Source organism: Zootoca vivipara, chromosome 16 (assembly GCF_965207765.1).
Source record: "Zootoca vivipara chromosome 16, rZooViv2.hap1.1, whole genome shotgun sequence".
Taxonomy (NCBI): domain Eukaryota; kingdom Metazoa; phylum Chordata; class Lepidosauria; order Squamata; family Lacertidae; genus Zootoca; species Zootoca vivipara.
The window spans coordinates 12,854,460-12,874,452 of NC_142599.1; the positions used below are offsets into that span (position 1 = coordinate 12,854,460).

General features: G+C 48.5%; 1 protein-coding gene across 4 annotated transcripts; it reads right to left on the bottom strand.

Moving 5' to 3' along the window:
- Window positions 1-268: 268 nt before the first annotated feature.
- GP1BB (glycoprotein Ib platelet subunit beta) lies at window positions 269-14,019 on the bottom strand. 4 transcript variants are annotated; one of them, XM_088659340.1, is made up of 3 exons: window positions 9,722-10,354; window positions 6,461-6,698; window positions 269-2,077 (listed from the first exon to the last, which is right to left on the bottom strand). In XM_088659340.1, the coding sequence occupies exons 2-3, from the start codon at window positions 6,549-6,551 to the stop codon at window positions 1,464-1,466; spliced, it is 705 nt and encodes a 234-aa protein (XP_088515466.1). In that variant the 5' UTR covers window positions 6,552-6,698; window positions 9,722-10,354; the 3' UTR covers window positions 269-1,463. The 4 variants fall into 4 exon arrangements, with proteins under 4 accessions (XP_088515466.1, XP_088515468.1, XP_034954365.3 ...); XM_088659342.1 differs by lacking the exons at window positions 6,461-6,698; window positions 9,722-10,354 and adding an exon at window positions 13,412-14,019; XM_035098474.3 differs by lacking the exon at window positions 6,461-6,698 and having other exon boundaries at window positions 9,722-10,351.
- Window positions 14,020-19,993: the final 5,974 nt, after the last annotated feature.

Genomic DNA, 19,993 nt, shown 5'->3' on the forward strand with positions numbered 1-19,993 from the left:
AGCGGTTTGTAAGTCCTGGCAGGGCAGGCAGAGCCATAAATCTATGGCAACACACTTCTCCACTCATCCCTCGGCCTCCATGAGCCATGCAACTTCTTTGTCTGTCATGCTCACTCGGCTGCATCTGGGTGGGCAGAAAAGACTGCTGATTTGAAAAGTCCTAATTCACTCACTCTGGTAGCTGTGATTTATTCTTTTATTTTGTAATGGGCATAGGATGAGGGATTCACAACAGATGGATGCAGTGATTATTATTTTTTAAAAAAACAAAACAACCTTGGTATTTTGTTATTATCTTTAACTTTTCTCCTAAACGTCAACATTTCACAGCGTAAAGCAGTGTCATTTGTGATGCCCCCCTCCCAGACCCCATCCTCATTTCAATAATTACTAATGGAGCTTGTCCCCTGGCCCACCCCCCTGCCCACCCCAATCCCACATCGCTTGAGGCTCCACAAGGTCAGCTATATTTGTTTTAAAACTATGGACTTATCAGCTTGTTATGCATAGCTGGGAAGCTTTTTGCAGGTTTCTTAGGCCTTAAACCAAAAGCTTGGATTAGTGACAATAATATATATATCTTTAGGAGAAGAGCAAGTTGGCTTCCAAAAGGGGCCACTCTGTTCTTGGCCATTGTTTGTTAGTGGCCCACTTGCTCCAAAAAGGAGGCAACCCCTTTTATTGACTGAAAATCTGCCTTTGGCTCCCTATCACAGGATCGTCTTCGGAGCAAATTTGAATAGCACTCCATCGACAGAGGCCTATACTTTTGATCCAATCACGGTACCATAACACATTAGTAAAGGTCCGCTGAATTAACCAAGGACATCTCACTGACAGAAGGGTATGTTCTTGCTCCCGTCTTATTTCACCTATATTTGACAGACCTTCCCCGTACCATCTCAGCCACCTAAGATTGGGCTCACTAAAGTCTTTATTCTCCTTTGTGTTGATGACACTGTTATCTCATACGAAGCTGGGCCAATTTTTTTTATATAAAAAAAACCCTGAATATTGCGTACTTTTGTTTTTAAAACTACTGAAACAAAGCCATCTCATCCACATGAGGACTTCTGCTCATACCTGCCAAGTTCCTACTGGAAAAATAAGGGATCGGACCGGAAGTAGCAGACCGGAAGTAGCGCTGCCGCCATTTTGGAACTGGGCGGAGCCTGCTCAGAAGCGACTTTTGATGCTGCTCTGCCTAGTTCCAAAATGGCCGTCGCACCAGAAGTCGCGCTGCAGCCATTTTGGAACTGGGCAGAGCAGCATCAAAAGTCGCTTCTGAGCATGCTCCGCCCAGTTCCAAAATGACCGCCGCGCCAGAATAAACCGGGAAAAAACAAAAAAAATCGTTTTTTCGGCTGGAAAAACGGGGGTTTCCCGGGGAATACGGGAGACTTGGCAGCTATGCTTCTGCTGAAATCCCCCCCAACTCTTCTCCCACACATCCAACCCATTGATCAGTCTGCACCCTTTTGGGAACGAATCGACCACGTATCTCCCCGTTCGTCAAACTCGGTGACCGTTCGCCTGGCTTCCTTGACTATCCTTCGAATTCTACGCAGGTAGACGATGACCAGGAGAAGCAGAACTGCTTGCACGAGGAGGAAGATGAAAAGGCACATCTGAGAGATGAGCGCCACACCACAGTACCAATACTGACAGGTGGAAAGGATCTCGTCCTCCGACAAATAGCTGATGATCCTGCCTTGAAGATGGGAGGGGGATAAGCATAGGACGTTCCTGTAAAAGCTGCGGTTCTGCTGCCACTGGAGCCAGGAGCGCAGGTAGAGGATATGACAGTCACATTCCCAGGGGTTTGCCCACAGGTGTACCACCTGGAGGTCTTTCAGGTTGTCAAAGAGCCCGTTGGGGATGGAGGTGAGATTATTAGAGTTGAGGTAGAGCTTGGTGGTCGAGGGAGGGAAGGAGGTGGGGAGGTTGTTGTCCATAAGGTCTTTTGCCGTGCAGTCAATGAGAGTGGACGCACACAGGCAAGGTTCAGGGCAGGTTGGAGTGACGAGAGGGAAGAAGGCAAGGAGAAGGATGAGCCGGAGGAAAATCATCTTCCACCCTGAAAGACGCAAGAGTTGCCAGTTAGACCAAAGCACTACCCTCACACATAGCGGGTCAATCACTCAAGGGAATGGAAGGACAAGGTCCACATTGCAGGCTGTCTAAATCAGGGAAACAGTGGAGCTCAAGATGTTGCTGGACCCTGTGACAAATTGAAGCACTTTTAAAATGTTTATTTCTGCCCGGCTGGCAAAGAGTTAACCCACCTCCAGCCTGACTGGCATAGAACTCTGATGGGGGCGGGACTGTGCCCGGTTTGAAAGGAGGGAGTGTCGGTTTTGGTCAGTTAGGAGGGAGAGGGAGGAAGGTGTGGTGTGGTGTTATGAGGTGGCTTGTTAGAAGACAGTGAAGAGGCTAGGACAACTTAAAGTTAAATGTTTGACTGAGTTTATTTTGTACAACTGGAACAAAGCTAATTAATAAATGACACGTTAAAGAATCACTTATGTTTTTAACACAATAAAACTTCATCTCTGTTTTTGCCAACAAGAGGTCCGTTTGTATTTTTCCAGCGAGGTACCAGGACTCACAGCCGTGGTGACTCAAGAGAGGGCCAAACTCACCTCAGGCAGGGAGGTGGTGGTTTGTGTCCTGAAGTTACACGGAGGAGGCTAAGAAGGGTAACCTGAGGTGCCAAGAAGTTGCCAGAGTGCCTAGGGCAAACTTCTACAGTGGGGGAATCCAACTGAGGGAGACCCTTTACAGGAGGCAAGAGGTTATTCCTGGGGGACAGCCTAGAGTTTCTTAAGGTACCAGGCCACGTAGGCTGGAAGGCTCTCCTTACTTAGAAACCCATTAGGAAAAGGGGTTTATTTTTGAGGCGGCAGGAGAAGAGGGTGGGTGTTTTCCCCTCTGGATTCCTGTGTCGCAGTGATAGTAAGGTAGAGTGGGACCCGGGTCGTCACATTTTTGGTGGCAGCGGTGGGATTCGAACCCACGCCATCGAAATGACTGGAGCCTAAATCCAGAGTAGGAGTGGACATCCTCGGGCCTATATCCAGAGTTACAAAAAGGGGGAATAAATTTATTTTATGCCTCGTGGATTATGCTACGCGCTATCCAGAAGCAATACCTCTAAAGGACATTGACTCAAAGACTGTAGCAAAAGCCCTCATGTCGGTATTCTTAAGGCTGGGATTCCCCAAAGAAATTATAACAGATTTAGGGACATTCTTCACGTCCAAGACCATGGAAGAGCTTTTAACTCTTTGTGGGATTAAGCATGTTAAAACTACGGCTTATCATCCACAGTCGAATGGCTTGACGGAGAAATTTAATTCGACCCTGAGCCGGATGCTAAAAACCTATTCCATCAATCATCCTAACGACTGGGATGAGAGGCTGCAACACTTCCTATTTGGTTATCGCGAAGTGCCGCAGGAGAGCACAGGGTTCAGTCCTTTTGAACTCCTATTTGGACGACAGCCACGAGGACCCCTAGACTTGATGAAAGCAGCGTGGTCAGGGGAGGAGCAGATCGACAGCCCTGATGTTGTGACGTATCTACAGGAGCTGCAGAGCGACCTTCAAGAGCTACGGGAGCAAGCTGCTCACAACTTGCAGCAGGCACAGCGTCGACAGAAGCAGTGGTATGATGCACACGCAAGAGACAGATCTTTCCAGCCCGGTGACAGTGTGCTCGTGTTAAGAACAAGACGTCGAAAGAAGTTGGAGATGTCGTGGGACGGTCCCTTCAAAGTGGTCGAGAGGATATCGGCGGTGAACTATTTGGTAGAGTTAGATGGGGAAGGGAACCGATGTAAGAATTTTCATGTAAATTTACTTAAGCCTTATTTTGACAGAAATAAGTTGGTGTTGCAAGTAAAGGGGAAGGTGACCCAAGGAATTCATTTAACTGGATGGGGAGAGCTAAGTAAGGGCACAACTCTAGCAGAGGTGTCATTCGACGAAGGTCTGACCCCAGAGCAAAAGGAGCAGTTAAAATTAGTCCTTGCTCAGTTTGCTCAGATCTTCTCAAACATCCCAGGGAGGACCAGCCTAGCAACTCATGTAATAGACACAGGGTAAGCACATAAGTGGGAAGGAAAACATCATAGCGGACGCTTTATCCAGGTATTTTTGAGAGGTATAGAATGGTGCAAATGATTATATGAAACGGTGATAACCCTAGCAGAACATTTGTGCTTAGGCGTTATAATCTGACACAAGCCAAACATGGTTTATCTGTGTACAAGTTTATGAGATGTTAATTTAGTTGACTTTGTAATATGAATGTTATAGAATGCCTTGAAGTATTTTGGACCCCAAGCCCATTGCTTTGGCATTGCTCTAGTTAGTTAAGAGCAAGCCGACGCAATGTCTTTGTGGTGGGGGAGATATGTGACAAATTGAAGCACTTTTAAAATGTTTATTTCTGCCCGGCTGGCAAAGAGTTAACCCACCTCCAGCCTGACTGGCATAGAACTCTGATGGGGGCGGGACTGTGCCCGGTTTGAAAGGAGGGAGTGTCGGTTTTGGTCAGTTAGGAGGGAGAGGGAGGAAGGTGTGGTGTGGTGTTATGTGGTGGCTTGTATGAAGACAGTTAAGAGGCTAGGACAACTTAAAGTTAAATGTTTGACTGAGTTTATTTTGTACAACTGGAACAAAGCTAATTAATAAATGACACGTTAAAGAATCACTTATGTTTTTAACACAATAAAACTTCATCTCTGTTTTTGCCAACAAGAGGTCCGTTTGTATTTTTCCAGCGAGGTACCAGGACTCACAGCCGTGGTGACTCAAGAGAGGGCCAAACTCACCTCAGGCAGGGAGGTGGTGGTTTGTGTCCTGAAGTTACACGGAGGAGGCTAAGAAGGGTAACCTGAGGTGCCAAGAAGTTGCCAGAGTGCCTAGGGCAAACTTCTACAGTGGGGGAATCCAACTGAGGGAGACCCTTTACAGGAGGCAAGAGGTTATTCCTGGGGGACAGCCTAGAGTTTCTTAAGGTACCAGGCCACGTAGGCTGGAAGGCTCTCCTTACTTAGAAACCCATTAGGAAAAGGGGTTTATTTTTGAGGCGGCAGGAGAAGAGGGTGGGTGTTTTCCCCTCTGGATTCCTGTGTCGCAGTGATAGTAAGGTAGAGTGGGACCCGGGTCGTCACAGACCCCAACCCCGATCACCTCTGACTCTTGGCCAGTGAGGCTGATGGGAGTTGGAGTCGCAACAGTATTGGGGGGAGAGCACTGTCCCCTCCATCTCTGGTATGAACTTAAGAGTAGAAAAATGGGAAACTGAGAGAAATAAGAATTGACAAAATCAGTGTGACCCCCGGCTGCTTGTCATCTTAATTTGACCAAAGGCACTTCCTTTATTTTTCATAGTAACACAAGCAGCCATTTGTGACAACAGGGTGTAGGGACTCGGCTATACAGCTGCAAATCTAACGTTTTGAGTGAGTTTTAAGTGCATTGTGGCGCTAGATGGCGACGGTGAGCTAATGGCAAAATCAATATATAATTTAAAACTTTTTTTAAAGCATTTTCGCAGCTTTTATATGTACAGGTATGTGTCTAGATTCAGCCTAGGTGGGGGGAAATGGCGTGATCCACCCAAAATGTACAGGGCCCAGAAAATCCTGCCAACACCCCATAGCTCTGGCAGCCAAAGCCTGTTTTCCTCCCTCTGAAAAGCATCCTAAATTTGCATCTTTAAAAGTAAATCAGCAAATGCAAAACGCAGGCACATTATATGCAAACTTGTGCCCCAAGTCTTTTAACTCTCTAGTGATGCCCCTGTACATTGGTCATTCTACTATTTTAAAAAATTCAGTTTCCCAGTACCCTTTTTCTTTTCTTGATAGTATTTGGTGCTGCCAACCAAACTGCCTTATACTGAGTCAGACCATTGGTCTATCTAGCGCAGCACTGCCTACTCTGACTGGCAGCAGCTCTCCTGGATTTGAGGCAGGAATCACTCCCAGACCCAGCTGGAGGTGCCGGGGAATGAACCGGAGACCTTCTGCATGCAAAGCAGGTGCTGTACCACTGAGCTATGCCCCTTCCTCTTAAAAAAAAAACCAGTCCTAAATTAAGATAAAAGGCTGTATTAAATAGAAGCATAGAAGGCTACAATATACCAATCACAACATTGGTCCAGCTAGCTCAGTATTGTCTACACCAGGCATCCCCAAACTATGGCCCTCCAGATGTTTTGGACTACAATTCCCATCATCCCTGACCACTGGTCCTGTTAGCTAGGGATCATGGGAGTTGTAGGTCAAAACATCCGGAGGGCCGCAGTTTGGGGATGCCTGGTCTACACTGACTGGCAGTGTCTCTCCAGGATTTCCCTACTGCTACCTTGAGGCACCAGGAATTGAACCTAGGACCTTCTGCATCTAAAGCAGATGCTCTACCACCGAACTAAAGTCCTTCCCTTTACTTGACTCAAAGGAAGACTCCTTCAGATGGTTCCTGGGTTGCTTCTCTGTTAATGGAATGGGAGGAGGACTTTGTCCATTTCCTCCCTCCATTTACACTCGCTGCGCCACTCCCAAAGCTTGCCCAAGGCCCAGGAGCACATTTTCAGCAGGGAGCTCCCATGAGCAGAACTTCCCCTCCGCAGGGAAGGAATGAGGATGAACCAGAGGTCACATATTTTGGGAGGAATACTTTTAAATCTACCAACACAAGAGAGAGATTGGGGGGGCGGGGGGAGAGAATGAGAAGCAGGAGGTTAGTGTAAGAAGAGCTGTTCAAAAAGCCCGTACAAAGGAATCGCAGCCCGTTTAAAGAGTTTTCCGTAACTCAAAACCTTGTGTATTCTTTCATCAGCTGACACACCAAGACAGAAAGTATCCCATTGCTTATTCTTTCATCTGTTGCTTCTATGGGACCAGAAAAGTTGGCTCCATATCAGACAGAGCGCTGGCAACAGGCAGATCTCTTAGAAGCTCTTTGATACCCAGCGCTGGGTGAGTTTTTAAGACATCGCTTTGAGACAGAAGTCCTAGCTCAGTGGCAGAGCATCCCAGGTCCAATCCCCAGCGTCTCCAAGTCAGGTTAGAAAAGATCTGTGCCTGAAGCCCTGCAGAACTGTGGCCAGACAATGGAGAGATAGATGAGCCAATGGTCTGATTTGAAAGAATGCGGCACCCATATCTCTAGAGCAGTGGTTCTCAGGGGGTGAGATGCGCCATACTGGTGTGGCAGGAGAGGATGGCAAATGTGGTGGTGCAGTTCAGTTTAGGGACGCGGGTGGCACTGTGGTCTAAACTACCGAGCCTCTTGGGCTTGCCGATCGGAAGGACGGCGGTTCAAACCCCCGTGACAGGGTGAGCTCCTGTTGCTCTGTCCCAGCTCCTGCCAACCTAGCAATTCGGGAGCACGCCAGTGCAAGTAGATAAATAAGTACCACTGCGGCGGGAAGGGAAATGGCGTTTCCGTGCAGTCTGCTTTCCATCACGGTGTTCCGCTGCACCAGAAGCGGTTTAGTCCTGCTGGCCACATGACCCGGAGAGCTATCTGTGGACAAACGGCGGCTCCCTCAGCCTGAAAGCGAGATGAGTGCCACCCTCCATAGTCACTTTTGACTGGACTTAACCATCCAGGGGTCCTTTACCTTACCTTAAAGGTAAAGGGACCCCTGAACGTTAGGTCCAGTCGTGACCGACTCTGGGGTTGCGGCACTCATCTCGCGTTATTGGCCGAGGGAGCCGGCGTACAGCTTCCAGGTCATGTGGCCAGCATGACAAAGCCGCTTCTGGCGAACCAGAGCAGCGCACGGAAACACCGTTTACCTTCCCACTGGAGCGATACCTATTTATCTACTTGCACTTCTGACATGCTTTTGAACTGCTAGGTTGGCAGGAGCTGGGACCAAGCAACGGAAGCTCACCCCGTCATGGGGATTCGAACTGCCAACCTTCTGATCGGCAATCCCTAGGCTCAGTGGTTTAACCCACAGCGCCACCCACGTCCCGTACCTTATCTTACCGTGTCACGTACCTTACCTTAGCTTTTACCTATTGTGTTTTAGCAAACAGCCGTTACACTAATAAAAATAAAAATAACAAGAATACTGCTACTAATAGTGGTTTACATTTCTACTCCCAACCTTTAGAGGATAAATCATTTCCCATACCCCCTTTAAATCTTGTTACATGAATTTGCAGAGCCTTAGTAAGAATTTTGGATGTTTTAAAGGATAGATGGTGGCGCTGTGGTCTAAGCCACTGAGCCTAGGGCTTGCCGATCGGAAAGTTGGCGGTTTGAATCCCCACGACGGAGATTTAGCTCTGTCCCAGCTCCTGCCAACCCAGTGGTTCGAAAGCATGTCAAAGTGCAAGTAGATAAATAGGTACTGCTCTGGCGGGAAAGTAAATGGCATTTCTGCGCGCTGCTCTGGTTTCGCCAGAAGTGGCTTAGTCATCCTGGCTACATGACCCGGAAAAACTGTCTGTGGACAAACGCCGGCTCCCTCGGCCGGTAAAGCAAGATGAGTGCCGCAACCGCAGAGTCGTTCGCGACTGGACTTAACGGTCAGGGCTCCTTTACCTTTTGAAGGATAGATAACCTCTCTACATCTGTAACACCTTAGAGACCAACTAAGTTTGTCATTGGTATGAGCTTTCGTGTGCATGCACAGTTCTTCAGATGCATGCACACAAAAGCTCATACCAATGACAAACTTAGTTGGTCTCTAAGGTGCTACTGGAAGGATTTTTTTTATTTTGCTTCAACTATGGCATACCGACACGGCTACCTATCTGTATCTTCTCTACATCAGACAACAGAAAACAGGTCTTTGCAAGAGATGGCCTCCCCTTCCACGATCTTAGCAATGGGTGGATGTAGTTGCGTCTAAGATTATAAAAAGGGCATTCAAGGAGCACATGAGTTATGTCTTCTATTCACAGAGCTGCAGCCACAAACTCTGTTCTCTTCTCCTTACAAACTCATTGATATTGATCCATCCAATCTGCTAATGGAAGGACATTTAGTCTTGTCTGCATAAAGGCTACCCTCATTTTAACATTTGGTAAATCTATCAGGTACCTCAGCAGGGATAAATACCACAGAATAAAGGAAGCATACAACTTATTAGATTGACATGTCTCAATCTCAGCAGCTTGTGATTGCACCTTGGTGTGGTGGTAAGATTCAAGGACAATCAAAGATTTAAACATTTCAGTGTAGTATAGTATTGACTTTTTTAAATTTGCAGGATATGGATAGATATCTTTTCCAAATCAAGCACTGCTAGGAGCTATTTCTTTCTGTTTTCCAGTGCATTTCTTATCAATAAAAGCATCGGGTGTGGCGCAAGCAAATTTTTAACCGGAAAGTGTGGCCCAGAGGGAAAAGTTTGAGAACCACTGCTCTAGAGTGGGTACATATTATCATTATATATTAAATTTATACCCCACCCTTCCCCCCAAAGGAGCCCAAGGTGGAAAATACGGTAACTCTTGAGACTGCGATATCCTTAGGGGAATTGCAAAGATACACCAAATGATCCAAGAGACGTCCTTGAGAATTCCTTGCAGAGTCACTGAAGATGTTGGAGCATAGCTCAGTCCTTGCTCATGCAAAAGCAGGTGAAGACTCAAGTTTGGGAAACACTGCTTTAGATGGACAAACAACCTGAGCTGGCCCAGGACAGTTTCCTATGTAACTGTGGGGAAAATGGTTTTAGACTTACCACTCTCAGATCACTCCTCTGCAGAATGAGAGCCAGAGCTGTATGCTGGCCAGCTGTGTGAGAAGTAGTAAGTGCATGGCTGAGCAATCCTGATAAATCTACTGCCTGCACCAGAAAGATAAGGGGAAGCCTGTTCCTAACACGTCATTCCACTGAGATCCCGGAAGCTTGTCCTTGCAAGCAGACGCTTCTTCCCTGCTGACTGAAAGACTTGTTTTTTGCATCATGCTCAAAAATGGAATTGCACTCAGGAGCACTCCCGGTTGTGGCAGAATGGTAAATAAGTAAACCATTCTGCAATAGTTCACTAGCAAGGATTCAGAAATAATTTCCCATGTGCCTGTAAGGAAGGGAGGTGGTAGAGCATCTGCTTTGCATGCAGGAGGTCCGGGGGAATGTATTTTAATGTATTTTTAATATTTTGTTGGAAGCTGCCCAGAGGTAGCTGGGGAAACCAGCCAGATGGGTGGGAAAGAAAGAAAGAAAGAAAGAAAGAAAGAGGTTCAAACCACAGTACCTTCAGTTAGGGTTGGGAAGAACCCCAGTCTGAAACCCTAGAGAATCCTGGGAAGCTTAGCTTTTTCAGGATGCTGAGAATTGTTAAGAGGCCTCTATTCCCCTCACAGAGTTACAATTCCCAAAGTTCCCTGGAAAGAGGGATTGATTATTATAGCACTCTGGGAATTGTAGCTCTGTAAGGGGAATAGTATGGGACACGGGCATAGCTGCCAAGTTATCCCTTTTTTACAGGGATTTTCCCTTATGCTGAATAGGCTTCCTCGCGAGAAAAGGGAAAACTTGGCAGCTATGGACACGGGTGGCGCTGTGGGTTAAACCACTGAGCCTAGGGCTTGCTGATCAGAAGGTCGGCGGTTCAAATCCCCGCAGCGGGGTGAGCTCCCGTTGCTCGGTCCCTGCTCCTGCCAATCTAGCAGTTCGAAAGCATGTCAAAGTGCAAGTAGATAAATAGGTACCGCTCCGGTGGGAAGGTAAACGCCATTTCCGTGTGCTGCTCTGGTTTGCCAGAAGTGGCTTAGTCATGCTGGCCACATAACCTGGAAGCTGTCTGTGGACAAATGCCGGCTCCCTCAGCCCAGAGTCGTCTGCGACTGGACCTAATGGTCAGGGGTACCTTTACCTTTTAAGGGGAATAGTGGTCTCCTAATAACTCGTGTGTGCGTGTATGAATGATTTTACATGTTGGAGTTTACAGTCATACCACAACTCATTCAAAGTTACAAGATTCCTACAAACCTCTGGACTTCCCACCTTCCCCTCCATGGGTTCTGTTGTTAAATCTTTTCTACTGCATCTTTATTTTAATAATCCAAATTTTTATAATTCCATTGTGTCCATAGTTCTCAGTACATTACAAGCATTATTGCAATCCTGCTAACGTTTTCAACTGCTTACAGTGGCCTTCGAGGTAAATTATAATTTTTTCCCATTCTTTATTAAAGTTTTGGTCTTCCTGACTCCCGTGTCTTCCGGTCAGTTTTGCCATTTCGGCATAGTCCATCAACTTGATTTGCCATTCTTCTCTGGTAGGGACTTTATCGTCTTTCCATCTCTGGGCTCCTAATAACTCTTAGCACCCTTAGCTATCAGCCAAGTCCGACAGCTGAGCCTCGTCACTTATCGGCTCTAACCTAACACAAATTCTTTAGGGGAAGCCATGATTGTTAAAAGTGGTGCAGACAAGGGCCTACGTCTCTGCCAAAAATGTGAAAGGGGAGAAGGAGAAGTTGCAGTTGTGCAACAGGTCTGGAGGTGCTTTTTGCACATGATTCCTCTCAAACATTGGTGCACTCATCGAGTCAAGGGTAGGACTGACCACAAGGACCAGGGCCGTCTCGCACATTGACTCTAGTGGCACGGGGCACCAGGGCGCCTGGGCGCTGAGGGGCACCCCAGCAAGTGGGGGAGCTGCGTGGCGGCCTCCCTTTTCCCTCCACCAGCTGCACCGTTCAGGGGAGAGCAGGGAGGTAAGCGAGCAGAGCAGGGGCTCTAGATCCCTGTTCCGCTCTGCAGCGCCAGGGTCATCCCTCACCCCGGCGCTGCGTTTCATTGGTAGAGGCGACGCCACATGGCAGCAGCTCTACCAATGAAACGCAGCGCCAGGGTCATCCCTGTTGGCGGGAAGGCTCGGATGCCTTCCCACAGTCTGGGGCTCTCTCCGCTGGCTCCATGGCGCCCATGGCCTTTGCTGCCGGCGGGAGGGCTCAGACCGGACTGCAGGAGCGGGGCTCTCCCTGCTGGCTCTGTGGGGGGGGGGAGAGCCATGAGGGGAAAGGGCTGTCCTTTCCCCTCTCTTAAAACTACGGAGTGGCCGGGATGCCGGGCCTCTCCGCAGGCCGCGCTCTCCCCTTCCCGGCCCTGTGGCTCTCGGCTCAGCCGAGGCGGAGCCCCAAGGCCTTCTGGCACGGGGGAGACGGCGAGCGCCTCCAGGGAAGGTAAGAGCTTCCTTTTTTAAAAATGGAGGGGAAGAGCTGGAGGTCGAGAATTATTTTTTTTAAGAGTGGGGGTGGGGACGCCCGAGGGATCCCTGCACCAGGGCGCCCGATGAGCTTAAGACGGCCCTGACAAGGACTGATAGCTTCCGATGACTCGACATGCAAAAGCAGATGTCGCCCTTAGTTAAGGATGGAGTTCCACCACATCCTGTCAACCGGAACCCAGTCATGCTTCGAAATGTGCACCTCTCTGAATTTTGCAGCGCTCTTCTCCAGCCAAAGTCATGCATGCAAAAAACACAGGGTAAAGTATGTTGGTGAAAATAGGAGAGAAAAATGCACTGTGTAAGGGGAAATTGCCTTACAAAAATGTGTACAGGCAAAATTGTGTACAGGTGGGTCTATTGGAGGAATTCATGCAAAAATGTTGTTGAATTTTCATGAGAACTTTAAAAAAAATCACATACTGGTGTGGAAAGCTGGAGAACTGGATTTTTATGAGTGGGGAAATTGAGAAACTCACCCATCCCTAGTAGAATCTAGCCTTCTGTACAAAGGTGGGTTTCCCATATGTAGCTCTGCCAACTTACACCTGACAACCAAGGAAGGTGTCCAGAAGGGAATGTGAACCCTGACTGAAAACGTTTCCCCAACCCTAATATAATTTATTGATTTTATTGACTGCATTTGCAGGCTGCCCAATAAAACAAGACCATCTTCAAGTGGCTTCCTGAAGAATAATATAGATATTTCAATCCAGATCATGAAGTTTCTTGCTCACTTCATAGCTGCCAAGTCTCCCGTTTCCCCTAGGAAAACCCCCCTTTTACTTACCTTTTCCCGGTGGTCCCCCGTATCACTTCGTCTCCCGTTTTTCTCCGTTATTTTCTCCTGCCGGCGGCCATTTTTTTCCTGATTTGCCCTTCTATGGGCACCCAAAATGGCCGCCGCCAGCTTCAAAAGTCACACCTACGCATGTCCGGAAGTGCATAGACGCGACTTCCGGTGTTGGCAGCGGCCATTTTGGTGCCCATAGATGGGCGGAGCGACACCGGAAGTTGCGTCGGCGCACTTCCTGACATGCGTACAAGCGACTTTCAAAGCTGGCAGCAGCCATTTTGGGTGCCCATAGAAGGACAAAGCGACACCGGAAGTTACATCGATGTAACTTCTGGTGTCAAATGGCTGCCGGTCCCGGATTCTGCAGTCCGGAACTTGGAAGGTAAGGCTCACTTACCATGACTGATGGCGATAGTTATCTCGCTGCAAGAGCCGGCCATTGCTTTGGATCTGAACAAGACTGAAGTCATTGTGTCCAAGGGTCAGGAAGGAAGGAATTCTTCTTGCTCAACTTCGCAGGCTTAGGTTGTTTCAGGATCCAGACTGCTGTGGCCAGAAAATGCCTGTCCAAAGATTCCACCACTTATTCAAATGGAAGCTAGTCTGCGATGATGTACAATCTCCCTTAACAGTTATGGGGATTGGGCTGGTGCATGGTATAAAGTCTAGCCCTCCTGAATGGCACCCACGCTTTTGTATGTCGACTTGCTCCCTGTTGTCATCCAGATACAACCTTGGAGGTTGCTGCTCTTGAGCTCTGAAATGGATTGAGCCAGACATTCGCCAGAGAGTCTGAACCTTCAACCTTCGTGTGCTGAAGGGAAGAGGGGTTGGCCGTGCCTACTCCATCATGTTGTCCCTGTCACAACTTCATCACCTTACACATGCTGGGAAGGCAGATTTCTGCAATGGGGATCTGCATAGGTGCCAACTCCCAGATTGAAAAATCCAGGATCGGCGCGGCGCAGCACCGGAAGTCACGCTGCGGCCATTTTGGAACTGGGCAGAGCAGCACCGGAAGTTGCTTCTACGCAGGCTCTGCCCATTTCCAAAATGGCCACAGCGCCGGACGTCGCGCTGCGGCCATTTTGGAACTGGGCAGAGCAGCACCAGAAGTTGCTTCTACGCATGCTCTGCCCATTTCCAAAATGGCCACAGCGCCGGAAGTCGCGCTGCGGCCATTTTGGAACTGGGCAGAGCAGCACCGGAAGTTGCTTCTACGCATGCTCTGCCCATTTCCAAAATGGTCGCAGCACCAGAAATCGCTTCTGCGCATGTCCAGAGACTCCAGACATGTGCAGAAGGAGCCTCCCCGGACCGGTAAGAATCCGGGGGATTTACAGTTGTTGTTTTTAAAATCCGGGCTGCCAGCAGGAAACAGCTGGAAAACGGGGGTTTCCCGGGGAATACGGGAGACTTGGCAGCTATGGGGGATCTGAGGATACCCCAGGAATGGGGAAACTATGGCAGTCCACAGTTCATTATACTACATCTCCCATCATCCTGGACAGTTGGCCGTGCTGTCATGGGCTGATAGATGTCATTGTACTTATTTGGAAGCAGAGAGAAAGGGCACGCAAGCGGAAACAGAAGTGGGAAGGAGGACCCCCCACTTTGGGATGGGGGACCACTGCTGGTCACTTACCCAAGGGCTATCCAAAATCTGGAGCCAGCATTGAGTTCAGGTGATTTTTTTAAAATAAGAATTCACCAAGATCAAATTCCTTAAGCATCCCTGTTCTGCTATGGGAGGACTCGCTGTGGGTACTAGCGTGCCTGCCAGTTTCTCCTATGGCACCAACCAAAGGTCTTAGTAAATATCCCCTCAAAAATCCACAAGGCCCAAGAGACTGTTGGCTCAGTTGCTGTTTGCACTGGCTTGTCCTCTCCTACATTGAACACACCACTTTAAAGATGCCCACCTTTCAGTGGATACCAGGATCAGACCCCCATCCTCCCTTCCATTCTGAACAGGTGAGAGAATCAAAGAGCTTCCCACCGTGAGGGAGCCTAGTGGAAACTGATGTAAGTGCCTTTTCCTCCACTGATGGGGTGGCATGCCCACGCCATTTTATGCTCCTGATTCTCCTCCTGCTCTTTTAGATGTGGCAGCCATTTTGTCATTTGCCATGCCCTCAAGACAGCCATCTAATGTTATTGCACCCCCACACACAGCAGCCATTTTGTGTTTTGCTATGACAAGACAGCCATTTTGTGTTATGCCACACACACCACGGCAGCCATTTTGTGACTGGCAGCCACGACACCGTCTCAAAATGTGCCCACGGACTTTAAAAGATCGGCGACCCCTGTGTTATGGATAATAATTTAACAGAGTGATCAATGACAAAGAAGCATGGTTTCGGGTTTTTAAAACTTTTAGTTTACTTCATTGATCAGTTCAGGTAGTAAACATTATATTATTAATAATAATTATAATAATAATTATAATTTTAATAAAATGGATATGTTTAAAAGGTTCTGTTCTCTTTGATCACCATGACCAAAAAAAAAAAAAGTTCAACAGAAATGTACAAAACGAACGAACGAAAAAGCGGTACGGAACAGAGCAAGGCAAGGCGGGTGTCACAGAAGCAATAGCAACAAGCCGCAGTTTACAACATGGCTGCAACAAGTGAGGTGCGAGGGGAAGCCTGAGAAAGGCAAGAGGTCATCACACAGCACAGAGAACAACCTCCCCCTCCCCCCCCCTCCAGGAAAAAAGAAAATAAAGGCATGCGGAGTAACTTGTGAGAACAAGCACAAAGCGTGTACCGTTGAATAGCAAACCACCGTTTGTGGGAGCAAATCAGGGTATTGGCACAGATATTGGCTCAGCACCTCCCTGGCGAGGCACAGTCTACCTTGGACCTCTCCAACCGACCACCCACTTGCTACTTGTGGAAGTTGTGGGCTTGCATCCCTATTGAGACTGTCTTTAGAACATTTAAGAACGGCCCTCGCTGGATCAGGCTGCTGGCCCTTCCAAATCCAGCATCCTGTCCTCACCGCGGCCAAACAGACGCCCGTGGGAAGCCCACGAGGAGGACCTGAGCGCAACATCACTCTCTCCTCCAGCGATCCGCAGCGACTGGTTTTCAGAAGCCCCCTACCACCGACAGCGAAAGCATTGCCTCGAACAAAGCACGGGGAAGAACCGTGTACCTCCCGGGCGGTTGTAAGGAAGTGCAGAAATGTGCAGGCAAAGCTAGGAGAAGAAAGCAGCAAATCCATCGGCGTCCTTTCGAGAAACCGACGACCCTCCAGCTGTCGTTGTTGGGACTCCAGCTCCCATCAGCCCCAGGCAACATGGCCAACGGTCAGGGAATGATGGGAGCTGGAGCCCAGCAATGGCTTGTGCACGGCCACAGCTTTCACCGTCCCCCAAGTTGCAGTGCTCAAAAACTAGAGCAGGAGGACAGAGAAAAGCAGGGTGGGCCTTAATTAAAGTCACAAGCCCTGCTACTGATATCCTCTGTTTTTAGCCATACTCCGACAGCTTTCTAACGATAATGAAAAATAGTAAGGGGGCCCAAGGCCAACACAGAAGATACGAAGACTGGTCCCCAATTGTCTGCCTCCTGTACTTCAAGCACTGGTTTGTAGCAGGCCAAACCATTGGGAATGGAAGGATTGGTCCATTTCAGTTCTCTCCGTCTCCCACTCTTCCAAACTCAATTCTCCACATCTCTGCAGCAATTTGCAGCTTTAAAGAAATCCTCGTGAAAGTTCTTCAGCATTTCAGTGTGACTTGTCCCCCAATAAGCATCTCGGCGTGTGGAGTTTTGATGCATTTTTGCAAAGCCGTTCCTCTTGATACGTGAATGCTACTCCCAATGAAATATCTGTCTTCATGCGCTTTCGTAAATGCTGTTTGGTTGGAGACCTGCATCGTAAAACTCGGGTAACTCTGAATTTCGAAGGATTCTGTGCTTTGCTTCTCAGAAACAGCAAATTTGACGGATTCGGCTTTAAATTAGTACAGAATTGAAATTCTCCTCCATCCCTAATTGCAGCCCATCGGGATTCATGCAGATGCACCGCGGGCCATGGACCTTTCCCACAGACAGCTGGAGAATGGCCAAATGGACTCTACTCTGGTGCAGTTGTGCATATTAGGGTGTAAGGCAGCTGTCCTTAAGGCAATGTTTCTCAAACCTATTTAAAACTCAAGACATCCACACCCGTTCCTGGGCTCCCCTTCATTTAAAGACAGACCAAACCATCTATGTTCCATCTGCCAATGAGCACACAGACCCACGCTGAATCTGCCGCTATGAGCTAGGACAAAGAGCCCCTCCCATTTAGAGGCGGGGCCTTAATTTTCATCCAATTATATTTCGCTTCAGCCCATTCAACAATATTTCAAAGCCCCCGGAATGTTTCCAAAAGCACAGGAAGGAGGAAACATCAGGGTAAGAGCTTCACCTTTCATTGAGTCTCAGGGTTGTATCCAAGGTACCTGTGGCTCTCCAAGCTGTTGTTGAACTACAACTCCCATCAGCCCTGATCATTGACCATGCTGGGTGGGTCTGATGGGAGCTGGAGTCTTGCAACATCCAGAGGGCCACTGCTTCCCCAATCCTGCCATAGCACCTCATACCCTCTCGAAAGAAGCAGTGGTGGCAACACCAGGAAGTCTCCAACCGCCCCAGGATATTCTCCCTCCTTTGAATTTCCAATGAGCTTCTGTCCCTCAGCTGGAGAACACTGGCTTTTAAGCTCCTGTCTTTAAGGCAAGACATAGGGCATGGCTGGGGAGGCTGTACCCTTCCACGCGTTGCTGGACTCCAGCTCCCATCAGCCCCGGCCAGCATGGCCAATGGCCAGGAAGGAGAGGAGCTGTAGTCCAGTAGCATCTGCAGGACCACAGAGGCCCCTCACCACTCCTGCAAGAGAGCATTTCAGCCTAAGAGCTGGCCATACAGAAACCCAGTGGAACACTGCTGAATTTCAATTTGTTGGACAAATAGCTGGAGCTGAGTTTAAAGGTAAAGGGACCCCTGACTATTAGGTCCAGTCGTGACCAACTCTGGGGTTGCAGCACTCATTTCATGTTATTGGCCAAGGGAGCCGGCGTACAGCTTCCAGGTCATGTGGCCAGCATGCCAAAGCCGCTTCTGGCGAACCAGAGCAGCACACGGAAACGCCATTTACCTTCCCGCTGGAGCGGTCCCTATTTATCTACTTGCACTTTGACATGCTTTTGAACTGCTAGGTTGGCAGGAGCAGGGACCGAGCAACGGGCACTCACCCCTTCGCGGGGATTTGAACCGCCGACCTTCTGATCGGCAAGCCCTAGGCTCAGTGGTTTAACCCACAGCGCCACCTGCGTCCGGAGCTGAGATTACTCTGCATGTATTGAAGAACTTGCCAATGTCACAGTATTTGCATTATCCCTATCACTGCTTTGTCCATTGTTCACGGTGTCCTGCCTTGTTCATTGGTTACTGTAACTATGTTGCTTTTAGCTAATCATCACTGCCTGTTTCTTTTGACATTCCATTCCCTGCTGACCTCATTCATTCCCGCAACACTGTGTGCCATATGCACGCTTGCCAATTTAGGATACACTCAATGCATCTGATGGAATGGTCCATGTGGCCTGCAAAAACGTATGGCATAACAGATTTATTAGCCTTTTAAGGCTCTCTGCTGGTTTTGCTCCAGCAGCCTAGCTCAGAGAGTTCCCACAGTTATGCAGCAGAAACAATGAGCTTTAGATGCCTGGCGTGTCCACAGCCTAAGCAAGGCTGTAGAATGGCCATGTGGGTTGCTTGCTCTCCTCTGGAGCGCCGCCTTATCAGGGAAAGCCACAAGGCCTGCAGCTTTCCTCGCTGGATGTGAGGCTAGCATGAAAGACACGCAGAATAAGAACCGAGCCGTGGCTGCAGGAGAAGGCAATCCTTATCTCTCGCCAACAGTTCCCTGTGCCTTCCAGGATAAAGGGGGTATCATGGAACTTGTCTTTGGGGCCCCAAAGAAAGAAGAGACAAGGGCTGTACTTATACCATCGTTTTAAAGCTCTATGATGCCCCCTTAACATGGTTTCCTGCCAAGCATTCTGGGAGCTGCAGTTGGTTAAGGGTGCCAAGAGTTGTTAGAAGAGACCCTATTCCATGCACAGAGCTACCATTTCCACAGCCTGGGAAGGCAGTCCACCTGTTGTTGCCAGAGATGTAGCTGAAGACACGTTAGGAGTATTTGTAAAGAAGAAGCAAACATCTGGGGAATGATTCTGCCATGCCACATGTGCTTGCTGGAGCTGATGTGAGCTGCAGACGGAAACATCTGGAAGGCGGCAAAGGCTGTCCCAGACTTGGGTCTCCAGCTGTTACCAGACTACAACTCCCATCGTCCCCAGCTAGCAAGACAGGTGGTCAGGGATGGTGGGAATTGTAGTCCAAAAACAGTTCGGAAAACACTGTCCAAAATGAAAGTATGGCCCATCTAATGGCAACACGCTATATTCTGCTTGTTTTTCTGTTTAAGATAGGAGGCGAAAGATAGAAACAGAAAGGAAGAGATTTCACCCCGCTCCCTGCAAAGGGGGTCGAGGCTCCCTTATCTTTAGCAGGGCCGCAAAAGGGTATTTTGATAGGGATATATTCACATTTCTGTTGTGATAAGTTGCTCCTGTAAAAAATAATAATCCATTTCTAGTCAACAGTTAGAAAACCCCATCTCTCATTTGCATTAGAAAGCAGGCGAGGGTGAAACTTGTGGCCCTCCAGAGATAAACTACAACTCCCATCATCCCTAAACACTGGCTGTGCTGGTTGGGGCAAGTGGGAGTTGAAGTCCAACAACATTTGGAGAAGCGGGAGGTTTCCCAGCCTGTCCTAACGGGAGAAGGGCAAAAAGAGCAAAGAAAGCAGAGGGGGCCCTGTAATTTCAAATTAAAAGGTGGGCCCTGGCTGCGAGAAAGCTGCACAACGCATTCCCCTCTGCATGGGAGCCTTTGGCCACTTTCAAGAGT